General features: G+C 34.7%; 2 protein-coding genes across 3 annotated transcripts in view; one reads left to right on the top strand and one right to left on the bottom strand.

Annotated features, from left to right (window-relative positions):
- TEX9 (testis expressed 9) overlaps positions 1–13,905 on the top strand; it is a 95,148-nt gene extending 81,243 nt beyond the window's left edge. Inside the window, exon 13 of one of the 2 annotated variants that reach the window (XM_011940533.1) lies at positions 13,579–13,905. The gene's annotated coding sequence lies outside the window, so the exon portion shown is untranslated. The remainder of the gene's footprint in view (positions 1–13,578) is intronic. The other variant, XM_011940532.1, reaches the window with a different exon arrangement.
- MNS1 (meiosis-specific nuclear structural 1) overlaps positions 1–23,331 on the bottom strand; it is a 40,040-nt gene that overhangs the window by 1,101 nt on the left and 15,608 nt on the right. Inside the window, exons 4-9 of the mRNA XM_011940534.1 lie at positions 14,751–14,853; positions 12,363–12,592; positions 11,565–11,781; positions 11,360–11,467; positions 4,208–4,465; positions 1,371–1,496 (exon numbers count right to left, since the gene is read on the bottom strand). Coding sequence (XP_011795924.1) covers positions 1,371–1,496; positions 4,208–4,465; positions 11,360–11,467; positions 11,565–11,781; positions 12,363–12,592; positions 14,751–14,853 — 1,042 coding nt within the window. The remainder of the gene's footprint in view (positions 1–1,370; positions 1,497–4,207; positions 4,466–11,359; positions 11,468–11,564; positions 11,782–12,362; positions 12,593–14,750; positions 14,854–23,331) is intronic.

Below are 23,331 nucleotides of genomic sequence, written 5' to 3'. Positions count from 1 at the left end.
CATCCCAAAGACATTCCTACAATTTATAATTTATTTTATGAAATTTATTAATTACATATGGATTTTATCATTAATACATCATTTTGCATTCCTTAATCCTATGTAACCAATTAGACTATCAAAAGTCCTGTGGCCAGGCAATAATTACCTATATATTTTATATATTTTTCCTTCCTTAGCACCAGACTGAATGTAAAATACGCACTTGATTCTACTGAATAAAATACGAAATGGCATTTCTATAGCTGAAAGATGATGATCTTATTTATATGAGTCTAGATGTTTATGTGTCCTATGAAACTGTTACTACTTTTTTAAGACAGGGTCTCACTCTGTTGCCCAGGCTGGAGTGCAGTGGCAAGATCATGGGTCACTGCAGCTTCAACTTTCCAGGCTCAAGCAATCCTCCAACCTCAGCCTCCAGAGTAGCTGGGACTACAGGCGTGCATCACCACATCCAGTTAACTTTTTATTTTATGTAGTAATGGGATCTCCCTATGTTGCCCAGGCTGGTCTTGAACTCCTGGGCTCAAGTGATACTCCTGCCTCAGCCTCCCCAAGTGCTGGGATTATAGGCATGCATCACCATGTCCAGCCAGTTACTATTTTATTTGAAGTCACAGTGTGTCTCAGGTATACGTTAAAATTCACTATCTTCTGGAATTTTAAAAATCAAGTTTAACTAGTTACAACTTCCTACTATAGAGCAGATCTGTCTCAAACTCAGTTCAAGCATGTTCCTATGTTGTTACCAATGACGATGTGTTCATACACATTCTCAGCTTTGGCATATAAGTACTACAGTTGTTGTAGGGTAGCTTTAGAGTTCATACACTAAAAGGGGAGAAAAGAACCTCTAAAATACAAACTCATGCCATGTGTGGTGGCCCACGCCTGTAATCCCAGCACTTTGGGAGGCCAAGGCAGATGGATCACCTCAGGCCAACAGTTCAAGACCAGCCTGGCCAACATGGCAAAACCCTGTCTTTACTAAAAATACAAAAATTAGCTGGATGTGGTGGCAAATGCCTGTAATCCCAGCTACTCAGGAGGCTGAAACAGGAGAATCACCTGAACCTGGGAGGCGGAGGTTGCAGTAAGCTGACCTTCTGCCACTGCACTTCAGCCTGGGTGATAAATAAAGTACAAATTCAGTAAATCAAGCTCATACCTCTAATAATGTGCCAAGACCAATCATTGTAGATATACTGAAATGGGCCCAGAGAGGTTCAGTGCCTGGACAGGATCCCATCGCTGCTTCATAACCGAGCAAGAAGTGAGCAAAACCTAGGCACTCTAAAATCCAAATACCATGTTTTTTTCATTATTAAAGGTCATGAAGATTACAACTTGAGATAAATCTCACTTACTTTAGGGAGATAGCCTAGTAAGTTTGTAGCATGCTCTTTGAGAAGTTTTAGCCTTTCTTCTTCAATAATTGCATTAATAAATCCTTGCCGCTTTTGCTGCAACTGCCACTCTTCTAGTTCATGTTGCTGGAAATGCAGATCAAATTTTGTTATCACAAAGTACATTAATCTTATACGAAGTTTTCAAATAACACTACTCATGCAATGAATTAGATAAAACTGATGAACTATTTATGACACTAAGTTCAAAATTCTAGATAATATATATTTTATGTCTGTACATGTATCTATGTATTTTTTACTATCATTATTCCTTTAAAATTACAAGGAGGCAAACAAATATTTTCAGGAAAGTGTCTTCATTACCAAGGGAAAAAATACTCAAAGGAGTGACTGCCTAATACAGTAAATGTTTACTGAATGCTTACCACATGCCAGATGCTGAAGAGTTTTCAGTGTAAAACAAAAAGTGAATAAAGAAGATCAGAAATATCTAAAGGATATGAAATATATATTTAAAATACATATATATTTTAAAAATATATATTTTATATATATATTTTAAAAATATATATTTTATATATATATATATTTTAAAAGATATGAAGCGAGAATTCCACTAGTATTTCTTAGGAAAGAGCTCTTGAATACTCGTAATCACATCAAAATTCTGGGCCATATAGAAAAGATGACTTGAACTACGTGACAGAACAGTAATCTACTAAGCCACTGTTAATTTGAGACTGTACTTGCATTCAAACCTAATTCTATCTTAATTCACCCATTCCTTATAAAGAGGAGATACAGGAAAGTTCTGTAATGTTACAGGGGAAAGCAAACTTGATAGATTTTTGTCCAATGGTAGAGTCTAATTTGGGCTAATGCAGTATTTCCTAAGAAGGATCTGGTAGGCCACATTCAATGTTTATCCTAAAAAGAAAAATTTACAGTAAATTAAATAGTTTAGGTAGTTATGAAATCAACGTATCCATTTAGGACAAATTCTGAATAGCTTTGGTGGTAGGAAACTACCTCCTGGGAAGTTTCAGATTTTGTCTGAACGTATGATTTTTGTAGAGGTAGAAAGAATTATAGATACCTATTTAGGAATATCTCTGAAATCCAGAAAACACAGTTAGACCTTACAGGATTGTATAATGGTGTTAATGAGTTTCATCTTGAAGATCTGTCCTTGCCTTGGGGGCAGAGCAAAAATGCTGCCCAATCGAACTGACAAAACTAAGCCGACAGCTTCATATTGGGAACATTTATAAGTCTTTAAAAATTAAGACATAAATTATTTGTATAAGTGTCTATGCATTAGGTGACTTTATCTGATTTCCATTTAGTTTTAGTCTGATTTCTAGTTAGTTGTCTTGCTAACTTTTCCAAAAGCTTTCTCCTATCCAAAGTACTAACCAGGCCTGATTCTGCTTAGCTTCTGAGAACAGATGAGCTCCAATCTGAAATATAACAGCACTTGTATTCCCATGAATTTCTCATATTTGAAACATTTGCATTATTTTGACTCCTACGTTGTATAGTTTTAGAAGAAGTCATGTAAGTCTCACTGAGTCTTCCTTTTAAAAGTAAATTCTTCTCTTCCTACCAATTTTCAAAACACCTACATATTATCCATTTGGTTCTTAAACCACAAAAATCTAGTGAGAGAATGTAAGTATTTAGTTTTACGGATGAGACATAAATCAATGTGTCCAAAGCCAAAAACGTAATTCCATCTCCAACACTTAAATCTACATTTCCAACTAGTAATCTTCCCCTGAGCCACCCAAATCATTTTGGGTGGACAAAATAGAATTATTTGCCCCCTCAAAATCTATTTCTTTTCCTCTATACTCTTTCCTTAGGATATCACCCAGTCACCCATTAAAGATGGTAGTAATACATGGACACAGGGAGAGGAACATCACACACAAGGGCCTGTCGGGGGGTAGGGGAGGATAAGGGGAAGGGAGAGCATTAGGACAAATACCTAATGCATGCAAAGCTTAAAACCTAGATGACAGGTTGATAGGTGCAGCAAACCACCATGGCACGTATATACCTGTGTAACAAACCCGCATGTTCTGCACATGCATCCTGGAACTTAAAATAAAAATAATAAAAAATAATTTAAAAGATGGAATGATAGTATTATTTATTAGTAGTATCCTTAAGTCTTCTCTCACCTCTCTAGATCTCACTGGTCACCAAGCCCCATCAATTCCATATCCTTAATATCTCTTGGGTGGATCCTCTCTCCATTTGCATGGGTTTCACCACTTGTCACTGGGATTATTATAATAACTTACTTACTGATCTGCCTGTCTCCAAGCTTACTCGTCTCTTATGTACCTTCAATGCTCTCACTTGAATTGTCTTTCAAAGTGCAGATCTTAATATACAGCTTTCCAATCTTCAGTGGCTTCCCTTAGAAAAGCCCACCTTCTTAAAATAGCATGCAGGGTGTTCATGATCTGTTTCTCTCTCTGCCATACCAAAACATCCATAGCTCTGTAACCTATTATCATGTGTACGTGACATATTTATAATTACTTTTTATATATTTTTCTTAACCAAGACCATAAATTCATAGGTGACATGGACTTAGTTTTATTTACCTTTTATGTTCTCAATACCAACCAGTGTTTAGCACATAGAAAGCATCAATAAATATTTTCTAGAAGCAAAAATGGTCAGAAAATTTATATATATATTAGTAAACATACTAACACTGTCTGGCATATAAAGCTTCTCAGTAAATGTTTAGTGGATGATACATGAGCTAATTGCTGTTTAATGATAATGACCAAAAAAACCCCACAACTTTTTCTTACTTTGTCTGCAAGGAATTGTTGGCGACGCTCTTCAATAAGTTTTTCCACAGACCTCCTGTGTTCCAGCTGCTTCATTCTTTGTTTCTGAGCATTCATTAATTCTATTCGATCATCCTCAGCAAATTTAGCTAGCATAGTTTTTCTAAAGTTCTCCTCTTCCTCTTTTGCAGCCTGTAGTACTAATTCCTTCAAGGCCATTTGTTCTTCAAAATCTTGCTTCATCTCTTTTTGCTTTCTCAGTTTCTTTTCTGCTTCTTCCTAAATACAGCTAAAAGTTAATTTAGTAACTATTTCCTTACACCAGATTTATAAGGGAAAAGTGATAGAGTTTGGTTAAATTAGTATTGGCTAAATTTAGTATTACAAACTAAGAAAATTATAAGGCTTTTCATGATAATACATTGTCCTTTCCTTTAAAACTAGCTGGATAAAGAATATGTTTACCTTTGGATTGTTTTCTGCTACTCATGAATAAATTGTATATTTACCATCTTGTTTCTCTACTCATTTTTAACACATAACTGCTTTGAAAAGAGCTGTTACAGAAGCTTTTTTTGCACACCTGAGTTTATTCATCTGAAATCTATGGTAACTATGAATCATTCTAGATTCTTGATTACAAAAGCTGTCCAAACCACCCATAAGTATTTTTCAGTTTCCAACTTCCTCCTCAAAATCAAAACTGCACTTACCCATATCTAGTTTTCTAATATTCCCTTCATTCTCCAAAATTCTCTAAAATTTAAAGACAATTATCTCTCAATGACAATCAGTACTTCTTTAGGGAAATTCAAATATAGTTGGAGCAGTTAAGTCCTTTCCTATAAGCTTTTATTTTCTGAACATTTTATTATGAAAAATTTCATGCATACTAAAAAATATAATTTTACAATGGTCACTCACTTCTAAATAATTCATGGGCCAAAGAGGGAATGCCAAGGAAAATAAATACACTGTAGTTAATAAAAATGAGATAGCAAAATTTGTGAGATGCTGCTAAAGCAGTTCTGAGAGACATTTATAGCACTAAATGCATACATTTAGGAAAAGTCTCAAATATCTATATTTGAGTATATATATCTATATCTATAAAAGTCTCAATAATCTAAGCCCCCACTTCAAGAACCTATAAAAAGAACTGTAAAGTAAACCAAAAATAAGCAGAAGGAAGAAAATAATAAAGAAAACTGTAGAAATCAATGGAATTAAAAATAGAAAATAGACAATTATCAGTGAAACAAAAGGCTGGTTCTTAAAAAAATCAGTGAAATGGACAGACCTTTAACAAGGCTGACCAAGAAAAAAAAAATTAATGAATAAACAAATTACCAGTATCAGGAATAAAACATAGGATATCACTAGAGACCCTACAGACAGCAAAAGGATAATATAGGAATACTACAAATTATTATACACACATAAATTTGACAACTTAGATGAAATGGATCACTTCCTTGAGAAACACAAGCTACCAAAACTCACCAAATATGAAATAAGGTAATTTGAATAGTCCTATCACTATTAAGGAGATTGAATTAATAACTTGAAATTCCCCCAAAACGGAGAATTCTGTCAGATGTTTAACACCAATTCTACACAATCTCTTCCAGAAAACTGAAGAGGAGGAAACATTTCCCCATTTATTTTATGAAGATAGTATTACCCTGCTACCAATATAAAAAATTACAGACCAATATTCCTCATGAATATGGATGCACAAATCCCTAACCCAATATTAGAAAACAGATCATACATTAAAAGAATTATTCACCATGATCAAGTAGTGTTTATTACAGGGATGCAAGGCTGGTTGAATACTCAAAAATCAATCAATGTAATATACTAGGTTAAAGAAGAAAAAGTACATAATCGTATCAGTAGAAAAAAGCATTTAACAAAATTTAACACTCCTTCATGATAAGAAGCCCTCAGAGAAACAGGTATAGAAGAGAACTTACTCAACTTGATAAAGAACACCTACAAAAAACCTATAATTAACATTATACTTAATGGTTAAAAACTTAATGCTTCCCCCTAAGATCAGCAACAAGGAAAGGTGATGTCTACTCTCATCACTCTTCTTCAACATAGCTCTAGCCAGTGGTGCTGGAAGTTTTAGCCAGCATGTAAGGTAAGGAAAGGAAATAAAAATATACAGATCAGAAAGGAAGAAACAGCCTGTACCTCTGGGCAGAAGACATGCCTGACTATGTAGGGAAAAAAATTCCTACAGCTAACAAGTGAATTCAGCAAGGTTGTAAGATACAAGATAAACACAAAAATATCAATTCACTAGCAATGAGTACACGGACACCAAAATAAAAGCTAACATTCCATTTACAATCACTCAAAAAATGAAATACTTAGATGTGACCAAACACATACAGGATTTGTATGCTGAAACTAGAGAATCCTGATGACAAAATTCAAAGATCTAAATAAAGGGAGAGCCAAATTGTGTTCATGAATTTAATATAGTGAATTTATCAATTCTCCCCAAACTGATATTCACATTTAATTCAATTCCTATCAAAATCCCAGCAAAAATTATTTATAGAGATTCTTCAAAAATTCATATGGAAAGGCAAAGCGAAAAAAAAAATTTTAGAATAGCGAAAAAAAAAATTTTAAGACTTGCCGTATAGCTGCAGTATTCAGAACCGTGTAGTATTGGTGGAGGGATGGATACATAGACCAACAGAACAAAATAAAGACCACAGGAATAGACCCATACAGACATGCCAGCTGTGTTTTAAGAAAGGTGCAAAAGCAATTCAATGTTGGAGAAACAGCCACTTCAACAAATGGTGTGGAACAATTGGACTAAATCCAATGGCAAAAACTGTATTTGACTTGAGTCTCATAGTTTGTACCAAAAATTAAAACAGATCACAGACTGAAATGTAAAATGGAAAAGCACACACACACACACACACACACAAAAACACAAAAACAAAACACAAAAACAAAAAAACTTTTAGAAAAAAAAGGAGAAATTCTTCAAGAACTAGGCAAAGAGTTTCTAGAGTTGACACCAAAGGCATGATCCATAAAAAGAAAAACTGATAAAGTGAACTTCATAGAAATGGAAAACACTTGCTCTAAGAAAAACCATGCTCTAAGATCACATTAAAAGGATGAGAAGACAAAGCTACAGAGTAGGAGAAAATATTTGCAAACCACCCACCTGACAAAGGACTAGTATCTAGAATATATGAAGAACTCTCAAAACCCAACAATAAATGGACAAACAACCCAATTAGAGAATCAGCAAAAGACACGAAGAACTATTTCATCAAAGGGGATCTTACACCGAAGAGGATGGCAGATAAGCACGTGAAAAGATGTTCAGCATCATTAGCCATCAGGGAAATGCAAAATAAAACTACAAGATATCATTACATGGATATTTAGAAGTGGCTATAATAAAAAATTGTTGAGCTTCTGAGGACAGAGGAGAAAAAAAATTAAAAAATAAACAGTGGCAATACCAAATGCTGGTGAGAACGCAGACAGACTGCGTAACTCACACATTTCTGATGGGGATGTTAAATGCTACAGCTGTTCTGGAAATCACTTTGGTAGTCTGTTAACACAGCTGACATGCAATTACCACAAAACCCAGCTAATACATTCTTGAGCATTTATTGCAGAGAAATGAAAGTTGATGTTTATACAAAAACCTTTACCTGTTCTCACTCATAGGTGGGAACTGAACAATGAGATCACTTGGACTCGAGAAGGGGAACATCACACACCAGGGCCTATCATGGGGAGGGGAGAGGGGGCAGGGATTGCATTGGGAGTTATACCTGATGTAAATGACGAGTTGATGGGTGCTGACAAGTTGATGGGTGCAGCACACCAACATGGCACAAGTATACATATGTAACAAACCTGCACGTTATGCACATGTACCCTAGAACTTAAAGTATAATTAAAAAAAAAAACAAAAAAAACAAAGAACCTTTACCTGAATGTTCACAGCAGATTTACTCATCAGAGCTAAATACTGGAAGCATTCCAAATGCCCTTTAATGGGCAAACGGTCAAATGAAATGGTACATACATACCAATGGAATGTTACTCAGCAATAAAAAGTAACAAATGATCAACACAAGCAACTTGGATGAATTTCCAGGAAATTATGCTGAATAAAAATGCCAACTTGAAAAAGTTACATACTGTTTGATATCATTTATATAACATTCTTGAGGCACATACTTTTTAATTTATAGTTAAAGGCTTGTCCATGTTTTACCATGATCAGTCTGTCATTCTTTTAATAGCTGAATAACATTTTATTACATGGATATACTGTATTTTGTTTATCCATTCATCAGACATTTGGGTTATTTCTACTTTTGGGTTATTTCTACTTTTAGACTATTATGAATAATGCTGCATAAACATTTCTGTGTAAGTGGGCAGACATAGGCTCATTAATTTTTAACCATTTTTTCTAATACATGCGTTTAAAGATAGAAACTTTCCTCTAAGCACTGCATTAACTGCACATCACATATTTTTATATGCTGTTTTTTTTTTTTTTGTTTGTTTTTTTTGTTTTTTTTTTGGAGACGGAGTCTAGCTCTGTCGCCCAGGCTGGAGTGCAGTGGCGCGATCTCGGCTCACTGCAAGCTCCGCCTCCCGGGTTTACGCCATTCTCCTGCCTCAGCCTCCCGAGTAGCTGGGACTACAGGCGCCCGCCATCTCGCCCGGCTAGTTTTTTGTATTTTTTTTAGTAGAGACGGGGTTTCACCGTGTAGCTCAGGATGGTCTCGATCTCCTGACCTCGTGATCCACCCGTCTCGGCCTTCCAAACTGCTGGGATTACAGGCTTGAGCCACCGCGCCCGGCCAATATGCTGTTTTTAAAATAATTTAGTTTGAAATATTTTTCTAATTTCCATTATGATTTATTCCCCTTTTCTTATTGCTTATTTAGAAATATATTGTTTAATTATAATATATTTAAGGATTCTGCAGGTATATTTTCATTACTGATTTTTAATTTCATTCCACTGTTGTCAGAAAACATATCTGGTATTATGTAAAACCTTGAAAATTTATTGAGACTTCCTTTATGTCCTAGAATATGATCTATCTTGGTGAATGTTCCATGTTTGAATGGAATTTGTATTCTGCTGTTGTTGGGTGGAGTATTCTCTAAATGTCAGGTCAAATTTATTGATATTGCTTTCAACACTATATCCTACGGTTCTGACTACTTATTCTATAGATTAATGAGAACTATGCATTGAAATACCATTCTGGACATAGGACCTGGCAAAGATTTCATGATGAAGACTCGAAAAGCAATTGTAACAAAAACTGACAAGTGGGACCTAGTTAAACTAAAGAGTTTCTTCACAGGAAATAAAGTTATCAACAGACTAAACATACAACCTACAGAATGGGAGAAAATATTTGTAAACTCTGCATTTGACAAAGGTCTAATATCCTTAATCTCTAAGGAATGTAAACAAATTAACGACCCTATTTAAAAAATAGGCTGGCCAGGTGTGGTGGCTCCCACCTGTAATCCCAGCACTTTGGGAGGCCGAGGCAGGTGGATCATGAGGTCAGGAGATTGAGACCATCCTGGCTAACACGGTGAAATGCCATCTCTACTGAAAATACAAAAGAAAAAATCAGCTGGGCATGGTGCTGGATGCCCGTAGTCCCAGGAATGGCATGAACCTGGGCGGCGGAGCTTGCAGTGAGCCGAGATCACGCCACTGCACTCCAATCTGGGCGACAAAGCGAGACTCTGTCTAAAAAATAAATAATAAAATAAATTAAAAAATAAAGAATAGGCTAAGGACATGAACAGACACCTCTCAAAAGATGATATATATGTAGCCAACAAGCATATGAAAAAATGCTCAATATCACTAATCATTAGAGAAACGCAAACCAAAACCACAATGAGATACTATCTCACATCAGTCAGAATGGCTATTAAAAAGTCACAAAATAATGGATGCTGGCAAGGTTGTGGAGAAAAAGGAATGCTTATACACTGTTAGTGGAATGTAAACTAATTCAACCACTGTGAAAAGCAGTGTGGCGTCTCCTCAAAGAATGAAAACAATTAACATTTGACCCAGCAATCCCATTGCTGGGTATATACCCAAGGGAATATAAATCATTCTACCATAATGACACATGCATGTGTGTATTTATAGCAGCACTATTCACAATAGCAAAGATATGGAATCCACCTAGATACCCATCAATGGTGGACTGGATAAAGAAAATGTACATATACACCACAGAATACCATACAGCCATAAAAAGAACAAAATCACATCCTTTGCATCAACATGGATGGAGCTGGAGGCCATTAGCCTATGCTTATTAATGCAGGGATAGAAAACCAAATACTACATGTCTTCACATATAAATAGGAGCTAAATATTGAGTACACATGGACACAAAGAAGGAAAACAGACACTGGGGCCTACTTGAGGGTAGAGATGGGAAGAGGGTGAGGATCAATCAACTACCTATCAAGTACTATGCTCATACTTGGGTGACAAAATAATGTTACACCAAACCCCCATGACACACAAATTTATCCCTGTAACAAACCAGCACATGTACCTCCTGAACCTAAAGTAAAAGTTGGAAAGAAAAAAAGGAAAAAAAAAATCTTGGAACTCTGATTGTGGATTTGCCTATTTCTCCTTTCAGTTTTTCTTCATGTATTGTGAAGCTTTATTATTTAGGTTCACACGCCTTTAGGACTATTACATCTTCCAGATGAATTTACTGTATTATCATGAATTGCTTGTCCTGAAGTTGACTTTGTCTCATATTAACATAGCAACTCCAACCTGCTTTTGACTAGTGTCTGTATGTTATATATCTTTCACCATCCTTTTGCTTTTAAACTATGTGTCTTCATATTTAAGTCATGATTACAGACAACATAGTTGCATCATGCTTTTTGTAATAGTTTATAAATTGATGCCTGAGTCTATCTTTTTAGCCAGCTTGAAAATTTCTGTCTTTTAACTGTAGTATACCATTTACATATAATGTAATTACCAGTATGGTTGGATTTAAATGTACTATTTCTCTTCTGCTTCATCTCAAAATTATATTCTTCTTTATGTTAATCATTCTTTCCATTTCTGAAACTTACTTTTAGCTTCCTCTTATATATTTCAGCTTGTTCTTCCTGGTATAATTCTTGTCGCACTTGTTCCAAATCTTCACGTTGCCGCAGCATTTCTTCTAATTTCTGTGTCAACTATTAAATTTTTTAAAAAATAAATATTTATAGGGCCCAAATTCTGTAACTAATATTTCAGAATTTAGTAGTGTTAAAGAAGTGGTTATTTTAATACCGCATTCTGAAGCTGTAGCCTTTTCTCCTCATTTTCTTGAACTTTTGCCATCCGATCTTCTTCTCTCTGCTGCTGCATGTTAGCAAACTCTATGATTTTTCTGTTTTCTTCTTCCATCTCCTCACGTTTCTTTTTTCTCCAGAGAGCCTGCTCTTTCTGAAACTCTTCTATATACCTTCGCATTGCATTCATTTTTTCTAACTTTTGTTGTTTTTCCCTGAAAAGCAGTAACAAGTACGGATTTAACACAAACAATAAAATATAAAAAAGTAATTTCATTTTGTTCACAATAATGCACAGCAAAACACTATAGTTTTTTTCATTCATGCATGCAACAAACATTTTGAATGCTTACTATGTGCTAAATATAATGCCAGGTATGAATTTTTCTTTGGGTAAAATACTGTGATAGTCTCCTCTAACCTATTAATGAAGTTTTATGCATCTTATTTCATAAATGCTACAAACATTAGCTTTGCAGCACTCTATACTTAAGCTGTCTACCAAAAAAATTCATCAGAATACATGTCCTCTGACATATGATATGGGCATATATAAGAAAAACAAAGGTTTAGGTCATTCAATCACAAGCATTTATTAATCATCAGATAATTCATTTATTAATTATGCTAACAGAGATGACAAGGAGTTGGTCCCAATTTATGTGTTCATAGCTAATATTTATTGAGCACTTACTATGTATTAGGCACTGTTCTAGGTGTTTCAGTTCCTCACAACAAACCTACGATCAATCTAAAGTGAACATTTAGGCATGTAAGAAAGTTAGGATAAACTTACAACCGATCTTCTTCATAGATCTTCCTAACAATTTCATCAATCATGAGTTTCTCTTTTAGCAACTGCTCATAAGCTTCCTGCTTTTTTTTTTCTTGTTCTTCAAGTTGTTTCTCTAAGTCAAGATAGTATTGTGCTTTCACTTTGTTTCGTTTGTCTTCTGCAGCATTCTCTTCCTTTATTATTCTCTTGTGTTCTTCCATCATGGTTTTGGCTATTTCAGCATCACGTTTCTGTTATTCAAACAAAATTGATCTTTCCATTTTCAAATTTGAACATAGTACGATAGTATAATTTACACTAATGTTACTGAATATTATAAAGTCTTTTATATAAATTTTTTCATCTGTCTAGGTTAAAAAGCAAAAGTAAGTTATTATTACCTGAAGGGTGTGAATAATGAGTCAGACCCTAAAGAAGCTTTCCTATCCTTTCAAGTAGCTCTCTCAGGACAATACCTGATAAGGTTTATTAATAACTCCACATTCAAAAAACAATGAATAAAATTATAAGTACTTTCTTAATAACTGTTTAGCTGCTAAAGCAGTCATTATCTTATTATTCTATTTATAAACTGAGCTAGGCAATTTTCATCATTTTTAGCTTGTTTATCAGCTGCTATTTAAAGATGGTACTACCTCTTTCTTACAGGTCTCCTATTAAATGGCTTTGAGCAGCTCTTAAGTTTCTCCTAGCCTAAACTTTCTTTCCTGCCATTGGCCCTTGACATTTCCCCTTTCTGATTTATTAAAGGCCCTTTATCTGAAAAGAATCACAGATGCTACTATGCCTATTTTCTGCAGCTTTTGATTCACTCAAGACCATTCCCATTGTCAAGAGACAGTCTTTCTTCTTGGATGGGTTAAACCCCTTATTTCTTTTGAGCATTTTCAAATCATTTAATAAAATAAGTTTTAAATGAAATATATTGAGGCAATTTTTTAAACTACGCTTTATTTTTATGATCACATCCCAAATGATGGAATGGTCAGCAGCATCAAACATAAAGAGTAAACAGATTAAAATATGAATACTGAATGTCATTCCTGACATGACTGAAGCCTTTAACATATACTCTGATAATATGACTTGACCAAAATTTTTCTGATTATCTTCTTTGTACATGCTCTACTAAATTCTTTCTTAAAAAATGAGATGACAATAACATTTATGTGTAGATTACCACACACTTACAGAAAACAATGTTCTCATTTTACAGATAAGAAAACTAAGGCTCAGAGAAAAAGCCAAAACTAGTACTTACATGACACCTCGTCAAGTCCTAGCAGTATTTGACTTTGATTTTGTGGATCAATTTTTATTTGGAAAATAGCAACAATTCACTTAGGAGTCAGATTAAAACGTCTACAACTACCTTGAATAACCTCAACTATCAGGATAATTAAAACTGCAAACCACTGGACAAACAGGATATTGTTTGTGCTACTTTCTTTTTCAAAGGACAGAACTATATGTCTTAGCAAATGAAGTTTCTCCACCTTCTCTTATCACCTGCCACACCTAAAGGTATTGCTGTTAACAGCATGCTGTGTACCCACTAGACATTTTCTATACTAACACAATTGTACACACACACCACACACATATATGTGTCATTTATGGCATCTATTCTTAATTGACACCCATATTGCGCTGCACTGGTTAAGTATTTTGATATCACCCCTATAAGAGTGTCTGTGTGTGTGTACATATGTTTATGTGGACATACACAATAGATATGTATGTGTATATGTACATTCATATATAATTGTCTGGCCCTTCTGTTTGATAATAAGAGCTCAAGGGATGATGTGGACCCTTTTAATTAACTGTTAATTCAGTAAACCCTATTTTATATTCATACAGTATAACATTCCTAGTGAGTATGCCTGAGATTCCTTTGTCCAAGAGTAACTCTTATCTTCAACTTGGTACCCTATCAGGAGTTAGAAAAGGGGATAAAAGCAAAGAGAAACACGAGAAAAAGAGACAGCTTTTATAAAACAGGAAAGTTTCCTACATAAAATTATCAAGCAGTTTACTCTTAAACACATTTAAAAAATTAAAAATTTCGTAACATTCTAAAATATACTTATCGTGCTAACAATCTGTACTGTACTAGTTTGTCAATGAATAATCAGAGACTGTAAAGAATGCTGGGAGTTACTGAATATAGCTGGTCATTCTAAGCAGCAACCTGTGTTTCCAAAAGGCTCTAATAGTAAAAATGAAATCACTCAGGATTTTCTACATCTTAAGGATCTGAAAATTTACAAATATTTAAGAAATCTAGCAATGTAAATTCTTTATACAATATGACAATTTTTAAGAAACGAGTCTAATTTTTATTTTCTAAATGAAGCTAAAAACAATGACCAGAAACCTGATTACCATTTGTTCATATTTAATGGCATCCTTTTCAGCAATCTGAGCTGCCCTTTCTTTATTCATGTAAGCTGCTTTTAATTTCTTCTCCAATTCTCTGAGCTCAATGCTGTTTTAAAAAAACAAAAACAAATTTGAATGTTAGGACCATAAGAGAATGAAAACCTCACAGAAAACTGAGTGACTGTATTTTTAATTTACTCAAAGAAGGAACACAGCGGGTTATTATTTTAGATCCATAGGAGAGATAATTCATTATATTTAATGGAAGCCGTTAGGGCATTAGGGCTTACATTTTCTGGTTGAAAAGGACTGCTGTGTTCTACTACATTTATCTGTTTGCTTATCCTGTGTCAATACCACACTATCTCAACTACCATAAATTAGAATACATCTTCATATCCTGGATAAGTCTCCAATTTTTGTCATCTTCTTAAAGACTGTCTTAGCCATTCTTGATACTTTCATTTCCATATACATTTTAGAATCAGCTTGTCAGACTTCACAATAAACAAGACTGGCTGTGATTGTACTGAATTCATAAATTGATTTGGAAAGTACCAATATCTTTACATTACTGAGTCTTCAATAAACATAGTATATCCTTCTAATTATTTAGTTTTTTAAAAGTCTATCAGTGTTTTATATCTGTGTTTTATTTTGGTAGTTTTATACTTTTCATTAGGTATTTTTCATATTCTTATACAGATTTTTCAAATCTCATTTTCTAATTGTTGATAATTTACAGAAATACAATGTTTATATACTAACTTTATACCCAACATCACTGAATTTATTTTTTAGTTTTAAGTTTTATGGATGTACAGTATTGAATAAACTGAACATGTTTAAAGGATACAGTTTGTTAAGTTTTGACATATGTATGCACCTGTGAAAGCATCACCACAGTCAAGATCATGAACACACCCCAATCATTTCCTTATAAACCTGTGGTACCTCTCTTCTACCCCTTTATGTTTGTACTTATCCTGAGGCAAGCTAATTTGCTGTCACTTTAGGCATTATGAATTTTCCAGAATTCATATAAATGGAATCATACTGCAGGTACCATTTTTTCTCTGGCTTCTTTTACTCAGTATTTTCAAATACATCCATTTATTACATATAGTAGTTGCTTACTCCTTTTTATTGCAGGATATTATTTTAGATTATTGATATCCACTCACATGCTTATCTATTCGCATGCTGACAGACATTTGAGTTATTTCAAGTATGTGGATATTGCAAATAAAGCTGCTATGGAAATCTGAGTACCAGTTATTTGTGGTCATAGGCTTTCATTTCTCTTGGATAAATAGCTAGGGGTGGAATGATCAGGTCATACAGTAGATGCATGTTCAGCTTTTTAAGAAGCTGCCAAACTGTCTACTAGAGTGGTTTTTAAGTTTTTATTTCAACTTTTAGATACTGGGGGTACATGTGCAGATTTGTTACATGGGAATATTGTGTGATACTGAGGTTTGGAGTACAGCTCCTGTCACCCAGGTAGTGAGCACAGAATCAAATGGGTTGTTTTTTAACCCACTCCTCCTCCACCCTCTCGTAGTCCACAGTGTCTATTGTTGATATATGTCTATGTGTAATCAATGTTTAGCTCCCACCTATAAGTGAGAATATGCAGTATTTGGTTTTCTGTTACTTCATTAATTTGCTTAGGATAACAGCCTCCAGCTCCATCCATGTTTCTGCAAGGGACATAATTTCATTCCTTTTATGGCTGTAGAGTATTCCATGGTATATATGTACATTTTCTTCATCCAATTTCCCACTGATGGGCAACTGGATTGATTCCATGTCTTTGCTATTATGAATAGCACAGCAGTAAACATATAAGTGCATATGCTTTTTTGGTAGAATGATTTATTAATTCTTATTTCTAGATTCTTTCTTTTTGTGTGTGTGTGGAGACGGAGTCTTGCTCTGTCACTCAGGCTGGAGTGCAGTGGTGTGATCTCAGCTCACTGCAAGCTCCGCCACCCAGGTTCACGTGATTCTCCTGTCTCAGCCTCCCGAGTAGCTGGGACTACAGTTGTGTGCCACCATGCCCAGTTAATTTTTTGTGTTTTGAGTACAGATGGAGTTACACCATGTTGGCTAGGCTGGTTTCAAACTCCTGACCTCAGGTGATCCACCCGCCTTGGCCTTGCAAAGTGCTGGGACTACAGGCATGAGCCACCACATCCGGCTATTTGTAGATGCTTTTGGGTTTTCTACACATATAATCACATCATCTGTGAATAATTAAAGTTTTATTCCTTTACTGCCAATCCTGGCACCTGTCTTTGCTTTTTCTTGCCCTACTGCACTGATTAGTATGTATAATACAAGGATGACTAGAAGTTGTCAGAGCAGGCATCACTGTCTTCTTTTCAATGTCAGAGGAAAAGTGTTTAACATTTTGCTATTAAGGGTAATACTGCTGTAAATTCCCTTTATCCCTAGTTTGCTACACTCTTTTTTTTAAAATCATAGAGTGATGATTAATATCAATGGGCTTTTTCTAATCATATAATTTTTAATAAAATGAATTACGTTTACTGACTTTTAAAAATGTTAAACCCCCTTTGCATTCCTGGAATAAATTAAATTTGGTCAGGATGATTTATCTTTCTTATATAGCACTGGATTTCATATTGACTAATACTTCATATTACAGGAGCTAAATTCATGAGAGAGATTAGTCTACAGGTTTCTCATAATATCCTATTCAGGTACTGATCTGATTAAAACAAATTGGGAAGTGCTTCCTCTTTTTCTGTTCTACAGAACTATGTAAGACTGGTGTTACTTTGTCCTGAATGTTTGGTAAAATTCACATAGCCCTGTTGGTTTATTTGTGGACAAGGTTAAATTACAGATGCAATATCTTTAAAAGTTATAGGAACATTTAGCTATTTCTTCTTGTGCCAATCAGTTTGGTAAAATGTGCTAAGAATTTTTCTATTTCATCTACATTTTCAAATTTATTTTCATAAAATTGTTTGCAATATCCTGCTTTGGTCCATTAAGTGTTTGTATGATCTATAGTGATATCCCATTATCCATTCCAAAAACTGGTTATTTGTGCTTTTACTCTATCATTCCTACCAAGGGGTCATCATCAATTTTATTCACCTTTTTATGGCACAATTCTTGGCTTTATTTATTCTATTCTATGTTTATATTCTAACTCACTCGTTTCTGCTCTTATCTTTATTATTGCCTTCCTCCTACATTCTTTTTGTAATCATTCCAGAAGAGAATTTGCAGTTCGTTTTCTAATAATTCCAGGTGGAGTCTTCCTTTCTAATATAGTTATTTCAGATTAAGACCTACCCTTGAGGAACAGCCTTAACTATATGCCAGAAGTTGGTTTCTTTTTTTTTTTTCCAGCTCTATACCATTTTTTACCGTGTGAAAATATATGTAACAAAAATTTGCCATCCTAGCCATTTTTATTTTTTATTTTTTATTTATTATACTTTAAGTTCTAGGGTACATGTGCATAGCGTGCAGGTTACATATGTATACTTGTGCCATGTTGGTGTGCTGCACCCATCAACTCGTCAGCACCCATCAATTCATCATTTATATCAGGTATAACTCCCAATGCAATCCCTCCCCCCTCCCCCTTCCCCATGATAGGCCCTGGTGTGTGATGTTCCCCTTCTCAAATCCAAGTGATCTCATTGTTCAGTTCCCACCTATGAGTGAGAACATGCGGTGTTTGGTTTTCTGCTCTTGTGATAGTTTGCTAAGAATGATGGTTTCCAGCTGCATCCATGTCCCTACAAAGGACGCAAACTCATCCTTTTTTATGGCTGCATAGTGTTCCATGGTGTATATGTGCCACATTTTCTTAATCCAGTCTGTCACAGATGGACATTTGGGTTGATTTCAAGTCTTTGCAAATGTACAACTCAGTGGTGTTAATTACATTCACAGTGATCTGCAATCATCAACACTATTTCCAAAACTTTTTCATTCTCCTCAAAGCGAAATGCTGTGCCTCTTAAACAATAACTCCCCATTCTTCCCTCTCCCTAACTCCTGGTAATTCCTAATCTACATTTTGTCTATTTGCCTATTCTAGGTATTTCACAGAAGTGGAATTATACAATACTTGTCCTTTTATGTTTGGCTTACTTAGCATAATGTTTTCAAGGTTCACTCATGTTTTAGCATGTATCAGTGCTTCATTTCTTTTTTTTTTTATAACTGAAGGATATTGTATAGTGTATATATGCTGCACTTTGTTTATCTACCTATCTGATAGACATTCAGGTTGTTTCAACATTTTGGCTATTGTAAATAATGCTGCACCAAATGCTTGTATACAAGTATCCATTTAAGTCTCACTATTGAATTTTTTGTATATTTATACCTAGGATTGGAATTGCTGGCTCATATGGTAATCCTATGTTTAACTTTTTCCCATAGCACCTCCATCATTTTACATTTCTACCAGCAATTTCTGAGGGTTCCAATTTTTCCACTTTCTTGGCAATAACTATTATTTTCCACTACTTTTATTAAAATTGCCTATTAGATGTGAAACAGTTTCTTCTTGTGGTTTTGATTTGCATTTCCCTAATGACAAATAATGTTGAGTATATTTTCATGTACTTATCATTCACTGAACATCTTCTTTAGAGAAACGTCTAAGTTCTTTGTCCATTTATGAACTGGGTTTTTAAAATTATTGAATTGTATGAGTTCTTTATATATTTCAGATATTAAATCCTTGTCAGAGATACAATTTGTCCTTCTGGCTTAAATGAGTTCTGAGTGAGGTAAAACAGGTGCCTTGTGTTAGGTTTTCAGGTAGCCCCAAGGTAGGTTAGAACAGATATGCCCAACAATTTGTGAATAAGATCCGCTCCACTCCTCCTGAACCAGGGACCAGGGTCCTACACTGGGAACAAGGGCTGTCTGCCTCTGAGCTAGAAGGGAATGAGGAAAGGGCAAGTGAAGATACTACAAAACTTTCCTACCATTTTTAGGCTTTTTCTTGTTTCAGCATTCGCTTGATTGCAGTAAACCTTTGAATGCTGTCTAAAGATCTTACAAAATTGGTTCGGAGAGTTTCTGCTTGTTTTCTGATGTTTCCGGTGGAGGGATGGGCTGGGAGCTGCCTACTCTGCTATTTTGCTAATGTCAATCCAATCCTGCCACTTTCACTATGTGGTATTTTCATTATTATTCTGTTAAAAATACTTTCTAATTTCAATTTGGATTATAGACAGTCTCTGCCTAATGATGGTTTGACTTTACAATGGTGAGAAAACCATATGCATTCACAGTAGGTTCCTCAATTTACGATGGGGATGCATCCCAATAAACCTGTCATAAATTGGAAATGTAGTTTATTGGGACATGAATCCATTGTACATCAAGGAGCAGCTGTACTTTTTGACCAAAGGGTAATGTAGAAGCACATTTTAAAATACCTAAGCATATAAAGATTGCCTAGTTTTTTTTTTTTTTAATTGCTTACATCTAGTTTAATTCCACTACGGACAGAGAAAATACTGTGTATAAATTGATTCCTCTGAAAATCTGTTGCTATTTTTATTCTGATACAACATTTCATCAATTTTGGTAAATGGTTCAAATATGTTTACTCTAACTACTAATATAATTGGGTTTCCATTTACAAGCTTGTATCTTCTTTCTACTTGTCCTCCCTGTCCTGTGTTCTCTCTTCTCTCCCTTTTGCTTCTGTGTTGGGGGTTCCCAAGACCACTATCAGGTTAGATGATTCACTAGGAGGATACAGGACTCAGCATATAGTTACACTCAACGGCTATGATTTACTTTAAAGAAAGGATACACAGCAAAATTGGCAAAGGAAAAAGGCACATGGGGTGAAATCCAGAGAAAACTAGGTGGAAAAGGCCTCTACCTGTGGAAACACACAGGACATGCTTAATTCCCCAGCAATGAGTTGTGACGTGTGAAATGTCTGCCAGACAACATTAGAGCTCATCAGAGACTCAGTGCCCAGGGTTCTAATTGGGGGTGGTAACTTAGGCACCCTCTACTTAAAATGTACCAGTATCTCAGACTCCCAGAAAGAAAATGGGTATTCCGTATAATCCATATTGTTTTCACAGTTTAGGCACAGTGAGTCACTCTTAGCAGTTAAGGTGGTAAGAAACTTCTCAAAAGCCCAGTTTCCAGACACCAGCCAAGGACTAAACTTACAAGCCAGACTTTCTAAGACAGCAGCTTCAAGCCTGCTATGTTAACTCCTTTTCACATGACTTTTTTGGAATCATCAATTCCCATTATCACATTTTATTCTCTATTAGTCAGTTATATTTTCTTTTCCAAATTTTTATTACAGATATTACAGTATGTTTGTTTCCAGGAGAATAAATTTATCCATTATTATTTGACAATGCAAGATTCTTGACTTAAACTTCATTTACTTCCTATCTCATTTTTGTCATATTTTTAACTCGTACATGTTTTAATTCCCAAAAGACATAATGTTTTATACATTCAAATTTTACCTAAATTTACTACACATGTACCTCTTGCAGTTCCAAAATTAAGCTTGGGATCATTTTTCTTCTTCTATCAATACCTAATGAAGAACTGCTAGTATTCCCTTTAATGCAGGACTACTGGTCATCAATCTTCTGTTATTTCTAAGAATAACATTATCAGAAAATGTTATTTTGTGCTCTTTTAATTCATCTCATCTATTTTATGAATTAACAGCTTGATTATCAGTCCAGAACATAATTGTACTGGTATTAGCAAGGTAATGGTAATAGTATTAAGAAGGAAAAACTGTGTCTGTCTTTTCTTTGAAGTGGTTTTTGCTGAACTTAAATATAAATGAGATACGAGGTACTTGCTTTTGCTTTCATAACAGTATGTGTTAACTGTGTAATAAATACATTTAATTAATTGGGCAATTAATGATAACCACTAATTGTTTAGTGCCATAATTTAAAATAGGATTCCTGAAAATAAACAGTAAGTTTCCCAACTCCAGTTAAAAACAGCAGCAAAGTTAAATTATCTTTTAAGTACTTTCTTGGAGTACAAAACCATGTGTTCCAAAATCAATTAACAGGAGTCTTATCATTTCTGAGCTCAAAGAAATATTTTTAAAATAAACTTCAAAGATTTTTTAAATGTGCCATGCATTTAAAAAATTAATTTCTTTTACATTAAAAAAGCTTAATCTTAATATAGGTGATTTTAAATAAATTAGGATACATTTTAAGCACCAGAGCATTTCCCTGAATTTAGACCTGCCAATTTGCACATGAATATACCAATTTGAAATATGGTCCATTTCTGCATGACAGTCAAAATTTTAGTATGGCTTTTGCACAAAATAAAAAACTCTTAGCAATTCTGACACTGCTGAGAGGAAGCATACTCTATGTGAAACAGTACTCAATGAATGAGTTGGTTTGAAAAAATTTTTCACAAGGTATACAATTCTGGGTGATTTGTAAATTTTTCTGTATATACTCAAGCACTTTTTTCCTTTTAGTTTTTGTGGGTACACAGTATACATTTGTGTATATTTATGGGGTATATGAGATGTTTTGATGTAGGCATGCAATGCATAATAATCACATCATGGAAAATGAGGTATCAATCCCCTCAAGCATTTATCCTTTGTGTTACAAATAATCAAATTATACTCTTTCAGTTATTTTTAAATGTCCAGTGAAATTATTATTGACTCTAGTCACCCTGTTGTGCTGTCAAATACTAGGTCTTACTCGTTCATTCTATTTTCTTCATACCCAAGTAAATCTGCTATCTTTTAATTTCAACTGTTTTTATTCAGGATTAAGTCATACTTCTTACTGTTGTCTCTTTGGAGGTAATAATCTTTTTTGTTCTGGCTGCTTTTTTTATGATTTTCTATTACTGTTGGATTTTAAAAGTTTTATTAGGATTATTGAAAGTATAGTTTTCATTACTTACAATTTTCTGAAAATTCCTGGCCAGCATCTCTTCAAATAATGCTTCTGTATTATCCTCTTTCACCTCTCTACCAGGACTAAAATTATATTAATACATCTGCTAGAATTTTGTACCATAGCCCATATCTTCTTTTAAATTCTCATCTGTATTTTTCTGTCCTTTTGTCTCTCCATGCTTTATTCTGAATATTTTCCAGAACCTTTTCACAGATTATCCCTTAATCTATGTCTATCTAATAAAATCTAATTCTGTATTATTGAAGTAAAACACACACTAAAGTGCACAAATCTTAAGTGTACAGCTTGTAGAACGCTGTTGAACATACTGCCATATGCTTATTGGCCAAGCTCTGCTTCACTTAACTCTCAGCCATTTTTTGGAATCAGCAGAAACCTCTACAGGAGGCAAGATGGCCGAATAGGAACAGCTCCAGTCTCCAACTCCCAGCGCGAAGGACAAAGAAGACCGGTGATTTCTGCATTTTTCAACTGAGGTACTGGGGTCATCTCACTAGGGAGTGCCGGACAATTGGTGCTGGTCAGCTGTTGCAGCCCGACCAGCGAGAGCTGAAGCAGGGCGAGGCATCGCCTCACCTGGGAAGCGCAAGGTGGAAGGGAATCCCTTT

Source organism: Colobus angolensis, unplaced genomic scaffold, assembly GCF_000951035.1.
Source record: "Colobus angolensis palliatus isolate OR3802 unplaced genomic scaffold, Cang.pa_1.0 Scaffold19, whole genome shotgun sequence".
NCBI classification, from domain to species: domain Eukaryota; kingdom Metazoa; phylum Chordata; class Mammalia; order Primates; family Cercopithecidae; genus Colobus; species Colobus angolensis.
The sequence above is the reverse complement of the archived record's forward strand: the minus strand, read 5'-3'. Positions and strand labels throughout refer to the sequence as shown.